The 17,079-nt window shown below is 42.6% G+C and overlaps 1 protein-coding gene across 1 annotated transcript in view; it reads right to left on the bottom strand.

Moving 5' to 3' along the window:
- Positions 1–15,217, bottom strand: part of edn3b (endothelin 3b) — a gene marked incomplete at its 5' end in the record, with an annotated part of 20,411 nt that extends 5,194 nt beyond the window's left edge. Inside the window, 2 exons of the mRNA XM_017715912.2 lie at positions 12,884–13,114; positions 14,991–15,217. Coding sequence (XP_017571401.2) covers positions 12,884–13,114; positions 14,991–15,217 — 458 coding nt within the window. The remainder of the gene's footprint in view (positions 1–12,883; positions 13,115–14,990) is intronic.
- Between the last annotated feature and the right edge of the window lie 1,862 nt (positions 15,218–17,079).

Raw genomic sequence — 17,079 nt, 5'->3', positions numbered from 1 at the left:
GTTCAGTCGTGACCAGCCTGATTCTGAATCATTAAACATTAAACATGTTCAATATTTACAGCTCAGCTTGCTGTAGTACAAACAAAACCAACTGACTGTTCTTCATTTTACAACCCCAATTCCAGTGAAGTTGGGACGTTGTGTAAAACATAAATAAAAACAGAAGACGATGATTTGCAAATCCTTTTCAACCGATATTCAATCGAATACACTACAAAATTTAATGTTCAAACGGATAAACTTTGTTTTTTGCAAATATTCACTCATTTTGAATTTGATGCCTGCAACATGTTCCAAAGAAGTTGGGACAGGGGCAACAAAAGACTGGGAAAGTTGAGGAATGCTGTAAAAACACCTGTTTGGAACATTCCACAGGTGAACAGGTTAACTGGAAACAGGTGAGTGTCATGATTGGGTATAAAGGGAGCCTCCCTGAAAGGCTCAGTCGTTCATAAGCGAGGACGGGCGAGGTTCACCACTTAGTGAACAACTGCGTGAGCAAATAGTCCAACAGTTTAAGAACAACGTTTCTCAACGTGCAACTGCAGGAATTTAGGGATTTCATCATCTACAGTCCATAATATCATCAGAAGATTCAGAGAATCTGGAAAAATCTCTGCAGGTAAGCGGCAAGGCAGAAATCCAACACTGAATGCCGTGACCTTCGACCCCTCAGGCGGCACTGCATTAAAAACCCACATCATTCTGTAACGGATATTCCCACATGAGCTCAGGAACACTTCGGAAAACCACTGTCAGTGAACTCAGGTTAAAACTCTGCCATGCAAAGCGAAGCCACATATCAACACCACCCAGAAACGCCGCCGGCTTCTCTGGGCCGAGCTCATCTGAGATGGACTGACGCAGAGTGGAAAAGTGTCCTGTGGTCTGACGCGTCCACATTTCACACTGTTTGTGGAAATCACGGACGTCGTGTCCTCCTGGCCAAAGAGGAAAAGGACTGTCCGGATTGTTTTCAGCGCAAAGTTCAAAGGCCAGCATCTCTGATGGTGTGGGGGGGTGTTAGTGCAAATGGCAGGGGTAACTGGCACAACTTTGTCAAACTCACTTTTCACCTTCTTTACACAACTATTTGTTCAACAACAAATAATTCAGATTCTGTTCCAGCTTTTCCAAAGTAGTTTGCAGTGCAAACTTGAAACAAAAAGATTTGTGCATGACATTATGGTGACTTGACGCTGCTGTCCTCCTCTTACACCTCCGTCTCTCCCTACACATCAGTCTCTTTTCCTTTTACTTCCCTCTTTTCCCTTCACTTCTGTGTCAGCCTTCTGTTTCATTCTCTGCCACCACTTCTTTGGCATTTTTGGGTTTCCGGGGCTGTCATGTGAAAATGATCACGGTCTTTTACATGAAAACAAAAAGTATTACATTTAAAAAGGTTTAATAAATATTAAAATATGTTTTTTTCACTCGTAACAATAGTGAAAGCCTTTCTGGCTGCTATAAAGAAACATTAAAAAAAATTAAAAGTGCCATTTATAACTAGTTTTCATCATAGAGAAGAACCATATGAGCATGCAAAGAACATGTATGAAGCATTCTATTGCTTCTTAACGCTTAGCTCTACTAGTGCCGTCAGTAAAGATGAGTGATTTTTTTAAAGAGTGTTAAAATAAAAACAAAAACCTAAAATCATTATACTCCTGCTAGGCACGCCTTACCTACTTCCAAGCATGATGAATCATCCCACTTTACACCAGGGTTATTAACATGAACTAAAACTAGTAATAAAACAAAAAGCAGTCAAAAAAAAAAAACTAACTGTAATAAAGATAAAAACCACTTCCAGAAACACAATAACTAAGTCAAACCTAAACAGAATTACTGAGTTAGTGGATCCCGGCTGTGTTTAATGTCTTTAAAGAAAGCTGGAGCCGGGCCACCTGTCTACTGTTGGGTTAATTATACTGTAGACTTATCAAACCTGCCCTTTAAGCTTTCAACATGTTAAAAACTAAAACTGACGCTGAACAAAAAACAAAGGAAAACTTACTTTTCTGAAAATAAAACCCAAACTGACACTAATAATGCACCCTTAAAATGAACTAAAGCTATTTGAAAACAATAATAAACCTGTTTTACACTCAACTTGAGTAACTATATCTTAGCCAATCAGAGGAACAAACAGCAATCTCATCTGGACATGTAAAATATTTACAGTGCAGTGCATGTAAAATATTTGTCAGCTCTGCTCCCACAAGACACCTAAACTACAGAGCTGTTTAGTTGGGACAGCAGGTAAAATGTAAATACAATCAGAAAGCATTGATCTAAAAATCTACTTTGACCTCTATTTTGACAAAAGCTGTACAAAGACCAGATATGTAATATTGTACTTTATCAACTTCACTGTTTTCTTTTTCTGTAGTAAACTGTAAACTGTCATTCCAGAAACCTTGTAAAATTTTCAAATTCATCTTAAACAGCTGATACAAACATGCCTAGATATAATAGGACCATCCCAGAAAGTTGAAGCTTAAAACAAAAATACATTTCGCTGTTGTCGTAAGAAAACCTCGTATCTCCAAAATGGTAACTTTACAGGAGAAGGAAAAAACCTACTCTACTTTTAATGTAAGTCAATGGAACCAGAATTTTTCCTGAGTCTTTTTTGGCCATTTATTGTGGTCCATTCATCATGAAATTCACAAACAACACAAAGGCCAGCATGCATTTTCAAATGATGTCAAAAACTGAAAATCGACAAAAATGGAGATACGAGGTTTTGTTCTGACAACAGCGATATTCAAAGAAGTCCAACAGTTTAAATAAAACAATTCTTGGTCAGGGATTGTAAGTATTTTAGATATGTCAAACCTCTACAGTGCATAACATCATCAAAAGGTTCAGGGAATCCAGAGAAATCTTTGCGTAAAGCAAAATGCCAAAAACCACAAATGAATGCCTGTGACCTTCGACATCTCAGACTGCAGTGCATTAAAGATCGGCCTGCTTCTGAGTCTCTCATGGTATGGTTTCATCAGCACGTCACATACTGTCCCAACTTTTTATACTTGGGTTTGTAAAATAAATGTAATTAATTTGCATCAATTTAATTATGTACTATAATCCAGATGGCTACTTGTATTGTTCATTCTGGAATTAAAGTTAAATTTCTCTCATTTTAATTTTTTTTTACAGTAGTGTTGATAGGAACCAGGGGTTGCGATGTTTACAACACAAATGCAGCCACTTCATTCACTACCCAAAACCACCAGTGAACCTACATGCTGCTATATGTAAGCCAGCGATGTTAAAATAGTGGAAGTTTTCTTTCAAGACTACTTTGTCTCAGGACGTTGTGTGTGCTACTCCACCATAAATAAATTCTAAAAAAAATCATTTTAGGCCACAACCATCCTCACAATTATCATAGAACAGCGTCTCAGACATCAGACAGCGTATTCCTCGTAATGTAAATAAAGTACTAACTTTAATGTAATAACCGTGAGGCATTAAACCACCACTGAACAATTCCGAGTTGGTAAGTTTCTCCTATAAAGACTCTTATTTACTTTGTTTAAACACGAACCATTTCATTGTAAATAAATAACAATGATAGAAATAAATAAATAAATAAATAAATAAATAAGAAGAAAAAAAGCAGTTTAATTCCCATTTAAGGTAGCAAGGATTACATAGGGTGGCGGCTTAAGTGGCCAGGCTCATGTTAAATAAACTGTTTGTCCAGTCGTATGTCCAGATGGACACTTGTTCTGTGATCTACCGTGCACTGCTGGTGAAAGACTGTTCAATATCTCTATAAGAAACATTTCGTTTTCTGGCTTCAGCCATTGCATTTTATAGCATACAGGTCTGTGTCTTATCTATCTATGAATAATGTTGACTATACTACAGCAACTCAAACGGTTGGCCCATATTAAGGGTCTTGACTCACTAGAAGCAATGTGTGGATTAGAAACAGTTCTGGACTGAGGTCAGAATAAAGAAGGCTTCGATTAAGAACCACGTTGAGCCGTCTTTTCGTAGAAGGAAAAACACCTTGAACTGCTTGGAAAGGAGCAAAGAATTTGTTTTTCAATGCTTTGTGAGGTGCGACTGGCTTTTGAGCAAAGGGATAAAGCTGGTGTGAGAATAACTGACAGGAACACTACAGTCACGTTTGCGTGTTTCATGTTTCAACATCTGGAAGGTTCCAAAAAGCATGTGTCTCTCAGTGTGGTGCAGGCAAACAATATCCATGCATATGTGAACTAAGATCTTAACACAAATGCCTTATTCTCTCTTTAACTGACAGTGTTCTGCCTGATACTACAGAGGATATGGTCGTTTGCATCCAGGGAAGAAGCCGTCCTTTATGAACAAGGAGGCAACAATTTAAAAACAAAGATTCAGTTTACAAGAATTTCAGGCATTTCACCCTCAGCAGTGCATAATAACATCAAGAGATTCTCGGAGTCTAGAGAAATCTCTGTGTGTTGAAGGGTAAGGCTAAATGCAGGTGACCTCCGATCTCTCAGAGGGCATTACTGAGATGGACCAACATGCTTCTGTGATGGATATCACCACATGGGCTCAGGAATACTGAGAAAATCCATTGTTAATTAACACATCCACAAACGCAAGTCAAGACTGTGCTATGCATCGCAGAAGCCATATGACAACAGCGTCCAGAAACACTGCCAACTTCTCTGGGCTGAAGCTCATCTGAAATGGACTGATGCACCATAGAAACACGGATTATAGTGTGACGAGTCAACCTCACAGATTGTTTATGGAAATAAAGACGTCATGTTCTCTGGGCCAAGGAAGAGAAAAGGGCTATCCAGACTGTTGCCAGTGTAAAGGTCAAAAGCCAGGGTCTGTCACAGTATGGGGGTGTATTAGTGACCATGGCATGGGTAACTTGCACATCTGTGCAGGCACAATTAATGCTGAAAGATATATACACAATTTGAGGCAACGTGATGCCTTCTAGAAGACGTCAATGCTTATTTCAATATGACAACAGCAAGCCACATTCTGCCCAGCTGTGTATCAGTCAACCTGTCTCCCACTGAGCAGATCGCTGTTGTCGGAGAAAAACCTCAGTTTTTTGACATAATTTGAAAATACCTGTTGCCTTTTACATTGTATGTAAATTTCATGAAGGATGGACAAAAAGAAATTGCCCAAAATTACTTGGAAGAAAGTCTGGTTCCACTGACTTACATTAAAACTAAAGGAAATTTTTCCTTCTCCTGTAAAGTTACCATTACGAAGATCAAGTGGCATCTTAATCATTTAGGGACTAAAGAAGGTCATGTAATACAGTCGTACATGTACTTCTGTCCCAACTTTCTTGGAACATGTTGCAGGCATCAAACTTGAAATGATATTTGTATTTATTAAAAAAGAAAAAAAGAAAAGCAAAACAAATAAAGTGTTTAATTCTATTTTCTTTTTTTTCTATCTTATTTTCTATTTTAATCAAGGTCAAACAGGACCTACTAAATCACTGTTTTTTAGCCCAGCTTTTCTAATATATTAAAAATATAGCATCCAGTCCTTAAGAAAGTCAGCAGACACATGCTGGATTATCTTTGGCCTGCTATTCATTTTTTGGCCAGAAGAAGGCAGTTATAGTATCATTGACTGGTCGCACTGTTATGTTAACAGTATCTGCATCTGATATGATGCGTATATAATACTGACTGGATGCCATTCATGCTGTTTTACCTAATTGGTAACCAAGGTATGAGCTTAAGGCTGAAGAGCCTGTAAAGATGTTCAATACTCCATCTGTAGTATTAGTAGAAAAACTGCTGAAAAAAAGCTGAAGTGTTCTGGTTGTAGTTAACAAGATCTTCAGTACTGACTAATGTTTCAAAAAGCAACTCAATATTACCACCAAGATTCTGCACAAACTGGCCGCTCCAAGGCCTGACTAGCCCCTGTCTGATTGGGCTGAGATTAGAAGTATCAGGCACTTTGCAAGACAAGACAAAACCCTGGCACAGACACAAAGGACTGGGGGAGGAATGTTTTCATTTTGCCAGGCAGTTTCGAGACAGAGAACAGGAGTGTGTACGAGTGCAGAGAACAAAGGCATAAAGAAAAACGCCAGTAACGGTCAAGAAGCGCACAGCTGGGAAATCGGGAGAATATACCAGAACATGCGGTACGGTGCAAAAGTCAGAGACCATTTTTCTTTTATATGTCAGTCAAAACTGCCATTGAGTTTTTGTTTGGAGAAAAAAAAAAAAAACAGACAGATATACATTTAACAGAAAATTACACAAACTCCCCAGAAGCCTCAACAACTAAATATAACCACAGCTGGTTTATGAGGAGCCTGGCCGCTTCCTATTTCCCCCATTATATCAAAAAACAGGACTGCTAAACAGCAGAGGGCGCCCGCGAGTGAGTTCTCAATGAATGGGAGTGAATGGAGCTCAACAGCTAAAAACGAAGAGTTAAAATAGTTTCTAATCACTCGCCCAGAACTTTCCTTCAATTTTAGAAAGTAGAAGGATGAGTTTCAATAAAAACAAAGAAAACTCACCTGTATGTTTCCTTCATTTTTACAGCAAACAGGTTTTGGGCAGCAGGAGGCAGGGCTTTACTGCCAGAGCATGATGATTGATTGGCGAGCGGAGCAGCTCATTGGCTGTTCATGCTCACTGACGTCATGAGGCGCCGGTTTAAACTCCTGTGACTCGAGTTTAAAAGCTTTTAAAAATATAACAGCGGTGTTAAAATGTTTTATACTGTTCAGAAAATGATTTGATTCTTTTACATTAAAGATGTTTCAGCATTTATAAACTATGATTTTGCTCAAAGGCTCCATATCAACCCATTCATTTTGAACTCATTCGGGAGCGCCCTCTAGTGTTTGAGAAACCCAGAAGACATTGCAGAGTGGACATTCTCCTCTCTACAAGCTCTCTGATATAACATCAATTGTTTCAGTGTTTAGTGTCCACCTTTTGTCTTTATTACAGCTTTTTAGGAGACTTGTTTTCAGTTTTTCAAAGAAATCTTAAAAGTTTCTTCAAAGTTCAGTCTTAAAAGTTGGTCGCATTTTCCCAAACACATTCAGGACAGAAACACCTGTGGATGTTTTCAGACCTGAAGCAGCTTGATTTTCTCCTCTCTCTCAAAGATGAACGCTTCAAGTGTCTTTTATCTGACAGTGACTGTTTTGGTGGTCTACCAGGTCCTGCACTGTTAGGAGATATTCAGTTTCAGATATTCCTGTTTTTTCCGCTTATTTTCTTTTGACTTTCCCCTTCCTCAACCAAGTGGATTATCTTACATCTAATCTCCTCAAAAATACCAATAACTTAAATCACTTAAAAGCCATTTTGACTGGAAGTTAAATAAATGAAGGGCGGTCTCTGCCTTTTGCATAGTACCATACAAAACCACATGACTGACACAGAGACAACAAGATAGCACGACTGTCTTAGTTTGAACGCCCAATGACATTTAAGCTACGTTCACATTTTAAGCCTCGTTGCTCAAATCCGATTTTTTCCTCAGATCCGATCTCTCGGACTCGATGCTTCTCACTCATTTAGGTAAGAGACTCAAATCGGTCATTAATGTGATGAACCGGCTCCTGAAATGACCCTCATGAGCTCCTCCTACTCAGTAACGTCACGTGACTGAATCGCTGCATCATCAGCACAAACTAACGAGCAGAACGAGCTTCGCTGAGAAGATCATTAACTCTGATCAGCTCTCAGCTTCATTATTAGAGCCAGACGGAGGAGGAAAAGGTGAGACGAGCTGCTTTTCCACCGTTTACAGGCTTTAACGGCTGTTCGGCGCTGCTGCCATGGTAACGCTGAATGATGGAGAAAAAGCACATGAATTTCTGATCTGAGCGTCACGTTAAGGTCGCATGGCCATGAATCGGATACGTATCCGATCTAGGACCACATATGAAAGTGGCTCAGGTTGGATTTGAGAAGATCAGATTTGTGTCCACACAGTGCTGAAAACACCAGATCTGAGTCACATTAGGGTAAAAATCAGATTTGTGCCTTAACCTGGTAATGTGAACACGTCCTTGAACTTCATAGCCTCAATAAGGACAGGGCATTTGCAAAATATGCAAAACAATCAGAACAGACATCATGAGGACAACTTGGATGATTTTTTGACAATAAGTGGCGCTGGCACCAATCCTCAAGAGTAGGAAAGCCATCAGAGCAAGGCTTAAGAGAAAACAATCAGCGTGTTCTGAATGGAGTAAACCGTATTGACAACCTGCTGGAGATAAACCATATGATGCTGTCCACAGAGATTGTAGTCAGGGGTGGACATGAGTGCCAAGAGCCTTTCAGCAGTCTCATCTGGGAGAAGTTCCATGCTCTTATGAGAGCTTCTCTCTGATCTCTGGCCACCATGACTTATAAATGCCTGTGAGTTCAGACCAGTGGCATTCGCCCTCATGTTCTCCATTAGACAGTACCCTGGCCAGCAGGACAAGGCTCAGAACAGACCATTTGGAGGACAGTCTATCAATGTCTCTAGTGGGTTATGAGCCAGGATGTGTCATAAATCAGGGTTTAAATAACATTGGCAGCATCATTCACATCACTCTTAAAACGTTCAGAGTCCTGTAGAGACCAGCAATCTGCTCAGCTAAAGAGGTACATCTGCTTTAACTCAAGTGGATGGCATTGAAGCAGTAATACCATGATTAAAATTGCATGAAGTTCTTTCCATCATTTGCTTCACTGCTGATTTTGATGAGATTTGATGTTTTTTTAGGGGACCTGAAATGATGAAATGATACTGCTAAGAAACGTCCAGCTCTTTTGGATGAGATCTCATATCACATTCATCTATCCAGACTACCTTTATTCAAAAGAGCAGAGAAGGGAACCTGTCAATATCAGGAAAGGCCGACCACCGATACGGTCCTAAACGTCATTAGTTCCTGGCTTAAACATAACGATTTGTGGTTTTACCCAAAATTCACACTCCACGGCTCTCTCCAGAGATCATCACCAAACGTTCTAATGTTCCTAAGGTTTAACATCAGCACCATGGACAGTAACAATCGCAATAAAAAAGATTGCACTAATAGACAGTTTCTGAGAGTCTACAGTACATGTGTCAGAATGAAAGGCATGCACTTCTAACAAGACTTCTAACAAGCAAAACCTGAAAGAGTGGCTAAAAAACCCTCCTTCAGCCAACCAATTACTGTAAATGAACCTGAGCTTGTCTTTCTTGTGAAGATCTCTGCTCTATTCATTAATTCAGCTGCAGACAAGGCGAATTTAAATGAGTTCCTTTGACCTAAATGAGATTCCTCAGCCTCATCTCAGAGACAGGACTTAATGCTCACCCAACAGCACGGCTCCTCCAAGCCGAACACAGAACGACACTGGCATGTTTGACTTGCGTTAATTGTACTTTCCGCTGGAGCAATATGTTTTTACTGTTAGCAATAAAAACCATCCGGAATGCACTTGTAAAAACCTTCGGACGGAATTTATTTTTTTGGACGGACCTTTAGTGGAGGCTCTGTTCAGAAACTCAATACAATGCTTCTAGTCAGCCCTGATCTGTAAAATCAAACCCAAAAGTGGGTCGTATTTCAACACAACTCATGGTCAGCACCTTTTAAGAGGGTGTTGCCAGGAGACGTGTGTACCGCACTAATTAAGGCACTCCACTTGCTGCTTGTGGGCACTTTGATTCATTTGCTTGCTTGCACAACACTGAGAGGTAGGCCCAAACTGAGGAACCATATGGTTTCAATTAGGCCAGCACGCTACAGTTTAACAAAACAAACGCAAGCATTAGGCGATCATATTTCTATAATAAATATAGTACAGTATGATTTGCTAGTAGGTGCTCCAACGTTGTTGTGTTACACTGAGATGCCTGCAACTGCGGCTACGTTTTAAATGAGTTGCAGGAGGTTTCACAGCGCAATTTAGTTTCATGCAAATATTCAAGCCTGGAGGTTTCACAACGTAAAGCCAGCCTGATATGTTAGCCATGTGGTTATGAGAGTGAGGAAGTGAAGACTGAATTGCACTGAAAGGGAAGGTCCCTCACTCTCGAAACTTCATACAAGCACCACACACAGACCCTTACGGGCTTCATGCTGACATGATTGAATTAGGCCCGTGAGCAAATTGTATAATGTTTTGCAGATATGCAGATCATTTCGGACTAACAGAGCTTTGACATAATGTGAAAGACAGATTTGAGCTCTTTGTTGACAGAATTAAAACAGGATTTAATAGTTATGTATAAAGCGATCAAAGCGAAGTCAACGGTCATTCATCACGGTGGTCTGAAACCTACGGGCTCTTTTCAGAGTGGTGGTGATCGGAACCAGGACGGAAGTGTTACGATGTCAACACAGATCAGACGCTTGCAGACAAGGCTGAAGTTTACTTGAGGTTTTGATGCAGGTACAGGGAGCGTAGCCCGAACAGGCGAGGGTCAGAACCAGAGAGCAAGAACACCAAAACAAACAGGACGTCCAGAGAGTAGCCAAACACCAGTCCAGAGTTCAAAAAACAAAATCTCATACAATGTCCAGCGGGGCAGGGCAGAAATACGGAAAAACGGGGCAGGGCAGAAATACGGAAAAACGGGGCAGGGCAGAAATACGGAAAAATGGGACAGGGCAGAAATACGGAAAAACAGGGGGCAGGGCAGAAATACGGAAAAACGGGGCAGGGCAGAAATACGGAAAAACGGGGGAGGGCAAAAATTTGGAAAAACAGGGGGCAGGGCAGAAATACGGAAAAACAGGGGGCAGGGCAGAAATACGGAAAAACGGTGCAGGGCAGAAATACGGAAAAACAGGGGGCAGGGCAGAAATACGGAAAAACAGGGGGCAGGGCAGAAATACGGAAAAACAGGGGGCAGGGCAAAAATACGGAAAAACACGGGGCAGGGCAGAAATACGGAAAAACGGTGCAGGGCAGAAACACGGAAAAACGGTGCAGGGCAGAAACATGCAAAAATGGGGCAGGGCAGAAATACGGAAAAACAGGGGGCAGGACAGGAATACGGAAAAACAGGTAAGGGCAGAAATACGGAAAAACAGGTCAGGGCAGAAATACGGAAAAACAGGGGGCAGGACAGGATTACGGAAAAACAGGGGGCAGGACAGGAATACGGAAAAACAGGGGGCAGGACAGGAATACGGAAAAACAGGGGGCAGGACAGGAATACGGAAAAACAGGGGGCAGGACAGGAATACGGAAAAACAGGGGGCAGGGCAGGAATACGGAAAAACAGGGGGCAGGGCAGAAATACGGAAAAACAGGTCAGGGCAGAAATACGGAAAAACAGGTCAGGGCAGAAATACGGAAAAACAGGGGGCAGGACAGGAATACGGAAAAACAGGGGGCAGGGCAGAAATACGGAAAAACGGGGCAGGACAGGAATACGGAAAAACAGGGGGCAGGACAGGAATACGGAAAAACAGGGGGCAGGGCAGAAATACCGAAAAACAGGGGGCAGGACAGGAATACGGAAAAACAGGGGGCAGGACAGGAATACGGAAAAACAGGGGGCAGGGCAGAAATACCGAAAAACAGGGGGCAGGGCAGAAATACGGAAAAACAGATCAGGGCACAAATACGGAAAAACGGTGCAGGGCAGAAATACGGAAAAAGGATGCAGGGCAGAAATACGGAAAAACAGGTCATACTCAAAAGAACTTTTTGATGCTTGGCAGTACATCAAAGTTCTAAGCTAAAGCCCGGTTTAGTATACTAGCTGACTAATGATGTGTAATGAAAAGCAGGTGTGACAGTTTGGAATTCCGGCAAGGAGGAACGCTGAAATGAATGTTCATTGGTTGACGCTGATGGAGTAAGAGTCACGTGGTCTCCCACTGATTCATGGGAGTTGGAGTCCTCTGGGCTATTCAAAGACTCAAGTGATCTGAGCAAAAAGGGACAGGTGGAGGAGGCGTCTCCGGCAGAAGGCGTGACAGGAGGTCCGCTCATATCCAGCCTTTAGATTTACTGTCCCAATCACACAGTGAACCTCAGAGCGCCTCTGAGTTTGGACATGTAATGATGATAATGGTGAAATGGTAAATCTGGGAAGAAAATATTTTGCTGTATAACATCTCTCCATCACCAACAGATTTCTAGGGGAGCTTTTAATGTTTGGGCTTAAATAACTATTTATTTATTTAAAACTCCATATTCTCTGTAATTGTAGTCATCACGCTGAGTGATGAAAGGGAGTGGGAAGGCTGTCCTATCCAGAGAGCAAGCCCAATTCCACTTTCTTGGATACCCACCATGGATGGCTGTGAAATTGCCACAGGTTGACCTTAATAATAATAATACATCAAACCACTCTAAACGACTTTATTCTTAACCTCTTCAACGCCTCGGGACCACCGAGGACAGACGGCGTCTCTTCAGTGATCTGCTCTGGAAACATTACTTTTAGAAAACAACACAAAGAGCGTCGGAGGTTTTTGGCTTTATAGTGGCTATATAGACTCATATAGTGATATGAGTAGATCATAAAACACATGATCTGTAAATTTGAGGGTCTTTTTCAAAAATAAATAAATAAATAAAATAAAAATGTGCATTTATTTCATGCCGTTACTGATTAATTTGCCTTATGGACTGGTCATGCAAATAAAATTGATGGCATTGTCCTTTAAGACTACAAACAAGGGGCATGTTAAGGGGCATGTCTCAGTTAAAGTGTGTGGGTCAGGGCGTGTTGTTGGGGCTGTCTGACCCCCCCAGTGTGAAGTCTATTTTACATCCTCAGGTTTAAGAGGTAAATGAAAAGTAAAGAGAACAGAAAAGGCAATAAGTCCTAAATATACAGTCCGACTGCAAACGAGACGAACTGTTTTGAAAAAATAACTCGGACACATAATAGATGCACTCACTCTGGAGTATTGATCCAGATGATGTCCAGGTGACAGTAGTAGACGCACTCCTTGTCCTTGTAAGAGAAGCATGTACAGCGTCTGGGTCTTTGATGAGTCTGATGAGCCTCGGCGTCTTTACTCAGCAGGGTCTTTGTGTTTCTGTACTGGCTGGGATTTCGCTTTGGGCCAACAGAACTGGTCAGTTCAAATGACTGGATGTCCTGAGCGTCTCCTGGCCACAGCAATGACCTGCCTTGAATACAGAAAGCAAAAATGAGCGCATGAGAGAACGCAACATCGCTATTCTAGTCTATCAGCCAATCAGAGAGGAAAATGTGTCTCGGGATAACGTAAACCACTGAAGTCTTGTGCAAAAGTTTGGGCACTCCATGGTCAAATTACATATTTTCTTGACTTCTAAGTGTAAAATAAGTTACAATATGCTCTAACACACACACACACACACACACACACACACACACACACACACACACACGGCTGTCCCAGTTAGTAAAAAAATGAATGAATAAATAAATAAATAAATAAATAAATAAATAACGGGGCGGCACGGTGGCGTGGTGGGTAGCGTGTTGCCTCACAGCAAGGAGGGCCTGGGTTCGATTCCCCGGCCGGGTGACCGGGGTCCACTCTGTGTGGAGTTTGCATGTTCTCCCTGTGTCTGTGTGGGGTTCCTCCGGGTTCTCCGGTTTCCTCCCACAGTCCAAAGACATCATAAATTACCCCTGGGTGTGAGTGACTGTCTGTGTCTGTCTGCCTGCCCTGCGATGGACTGGCGACCTGTCCAGGGTGTATCCTGCCTTCCGCCCGATGACCGCTGGGATAGGCTCCAGCACCCCCCCGCGACCCTGACGGAGAAGCGGCTTAGAAAATGGATGGATGGATGGATGGATAAATAAATAACTTAATAAATAAGCTTGGGGGCAGGGAGGAGGTGTGATGGCAACCCAATCTCCTCTGGTCGACACCGGACAGTAAACAGTGTTAATACAGACCGTAAAATAGAAAAACAGGAAACAAACAGGGGAAGCGATGGTTAATTTGATAGTCTGAGTTTATGCAGCAGCAGCAGGAGGGTCAGTTCATGCCGGTGAGGTTTGCACATTGTTCGTACAGTGAGAAGCTCCACGGTGGTCAACCTGGTCCAGAAGGCTGGTGAGCAGTGGGCACCCGATCAAAGCAGACTGACTGTTTGGGAATGCAAAAAAATTTTCCAAGGAATTGCAAAACTACTGCAGAGGAGCACAAAAGGTTTGTGAGAGAATGCAAAAATATTGCAAGAGAGCTGAGAGAGAAACAAACAAGTCAATGGGAATTTAAAATATCAGATATGTGGGATTAATGGATTAATAAAGCACTGTGCTTTCATATCCTGGCTGATTTATGACTGACTCTCTCTCTCTCTCTCTCTATCTATCTATATATACACACACACACACACACACGCACACACACACACACACACTCACCGGCCACTTTATTAGGTACCCCTTGCTAGTAAAAGGCTGGACCCCCTTTTGCCTTCAGAACTGTCTTAATTCTTCATGTCAGACTTTCAACAAGGTGTTGGAAACGTTCCTCAGAGATTCTGGTTGGTTATTTGAGTTCCTGCTGCCTTTCTATCATCTGGAACCAGTCTGCCCATTCTCCTCTGACCTCTCACATCAACAAGGCATTTTCCTCCACACAACTGACCGCTCACTGGACATTTCCTCTTTTTCGGACCGTTCTCTGTAAACCCTAGAGATGGTTGTGGTGAAAATCCCAGCAGATCAGCAGTTTCTGAAATACTCAGACCAGCCCGTCTGGCTCCAACAACCACGCCACGTTCAAAGCCCCTTAAATCCCCTTTCTTCCCCGTTCTGATGCTCGGTCTGCACTTCAGCAGGTCGTCTTGACCACCTCTACAGGCCTAAATGCAGTGAGCTGCAGCCGCGTGATTGGCTGATCAGCTATTTGTGTTAACAAGCAACTTAACAGGTGTACCTAATAAAGTGACCGGTGAGTGTGAGTGTGAGTGTGTGTGTGTGTGTGTGTGTGTGTATAAAACACCATGTATAATCATGGAAGCCAAATGCAGTCAACATGGCTGTAAACGCGCTCTTACCGTGAGTGACGCTGATTAAACCCAGAATCAGCCACAGCCGGACAGCGAAAACCATGTTGACCATTCCTCACAGCTCCTCCGCTCAGACGCGCGTGCACGCCGCACGTGGCGAGGTACCTGTGCAGACGGTGCCCTGCACGAGCTCCTCTCTTCTTAGCTACACGACAGGCGTCCGCGTCGTTTGTAAGGTCCAGGACGAGCTGTGTCCACTGGCCCAGCGCGCGCCATGGTCAACCCCCTTCAGGAAAGGCGCTCGCGCAGCACTGAGGTGCGTCTCGCGCGCAGAGGTAAACAGACGCAGACGCAGCTGTGAGTAACGTCCCGCGCGCAAAACGGCGGCGTCCAAGCGTCCCGCGCGCTTTCTGGGGCTGTACAGAGGAGCGTCTCACGCGCAAACTCTAAAGACGCGTCAGTGCGGAGTGTCTCGCGCCACAGAGCTGCATTTAGTGGCCTTTCAGTGCTGTTGCCTGACCACACTGCGCGAGCCGCTTCTGCCACTAAGAGCGCCCTAATGAGCAAATCGAGGCTCTCGCGCGCACTAATTTCCTCCACAAACACCTCCCGCGAGCCCCCGCGCGTGCGCACGGCCCGCGCTCTCGCAGGACAGAACCCCAGAGGTCTCCCAGTCGAGCACGCAGACTTTCATTGACTGACCACTTGCCTTGCTGTCTAAAAGGGGGATTTCAGCGGTTGAGACGTCCAAACAAAGTCCCTGAGGTTGGGTGGAGATGAAGCGGCTCGTTGTGGAGAAACCTGAGACATCAGGTGTCTTTACAGTGGTGCTGATAGGAACCAGGGGTCTCAACGCCAACAACACAGATAAAGACATTTTACTTACTATCCCAAACTACTGTAGAACCCACAGCCTTCTGGGTTTTATTAGTAATGCTGATGATGGTAACAGAGTCATAAATCTGAAAAATTAGCTTTCTTTGGGGACTATTTTGCCCTTGAACACCCTTTATGTATCCCTCCATCATGAATAGCTTGAAATAAATTGATTACAATAGGCTTTTCAGAAAAATGCTGTAAAACATCACACAGCATATTCATAACTACTCCATGGCATAACTTTCTGTGAGGGAGCTTTTAGAGGACGTCTGGTTCCTATCACCACCACTATGAGCAGTTATGACTAAGTTTCTCTAGAACGAGACATTTCCAGCGGTGGACGAAGTTCATAAACCCTTATAAAGTATTTCCCTTCAAATGTACTTAAGTATAAAGTAAAAGTACTAAAAGAGTAATTCTGGCTCTGATGTCCTGTTATCATTTTTATAACCAGACTGGCTTCATGAACTCATTTCAGGTGAAAGTCCTCCAGCGTCTCTCTTGGTAAACCAGTCTTTTAATAGAACGTCATTAATTAGTGACGCTGACGTCTATTAAAATGATCAGAAGCACAAAACACTGAAGGTAAACAGTTTCCATCAGGGAGAACCGAGTGGCTCTGAAATCACTTTTTACACACAAGCAAAGTTTCAGTTTCAGATTTATTTACAACTTAGTTCCAAGTTTAAGTTGAATAAAAACTGGCTTTAAACTCAGGATCACAGATGAGCTCCTTTACTATGTTGATCTGTAGGCGTCTGTTCATAAACATAAACCAGCCCAAACTCATTTACTATAAAATGAAATGGTGTTTGTAGAAATTCAGAAAAAAGCCGCGTCAGTCTCGACTGCATATGTGGACATATTTCTATATTGAGCTCTATTTACACAAAGTTAGGTTAGTTCATCATTTATGTTGAACAGACTCTCCCAAAGTTTTACGCTGCTGCGCTGACGTTGAACCGCGTGCTGCACTGGGTCGGTATGACCAACAGGTCAAAACCAGCTCTAAACAAAGTGACCGCTGGGCCCTGATTGGTGCTCTGGCTTTGCGCTTCTTTCGTTTTGACATGTTACGTTTTTATACACACAGAAACCAAAAGGAACCACAGATTTCTCAAAATGTAGGAGGAAAAAGTCGGATATTAGACTCTGAAATGTAGTGGAGTGAAAGGAAAAAGTCGCCCAGAACGGAGAAACTTCAGTACAGATACACCAAAAATACTAAAGTACAGAAACTAATTACATTTACTCAGAT

This window comes from Pygocentrus nattereri, chromosome 9, assembly GCF_015220715.1.
Source record: "Pygocentrus nattereri isolate fPygNat1 chromosome 9, fPygNat1.pri, whole genome shotgun sequence".
Taxonomy (NCBI): Eukaryota; Metazoa; Chordata; class Actinopteri; order Characiformes; family Serrasalmidae; genus Pygocentrus; species Pygocentrus nattereri.
Note: the sequence above shows the minus strand (reverse complement) of the source record. Positions and strands in the feature narration are given on the sequence as shown.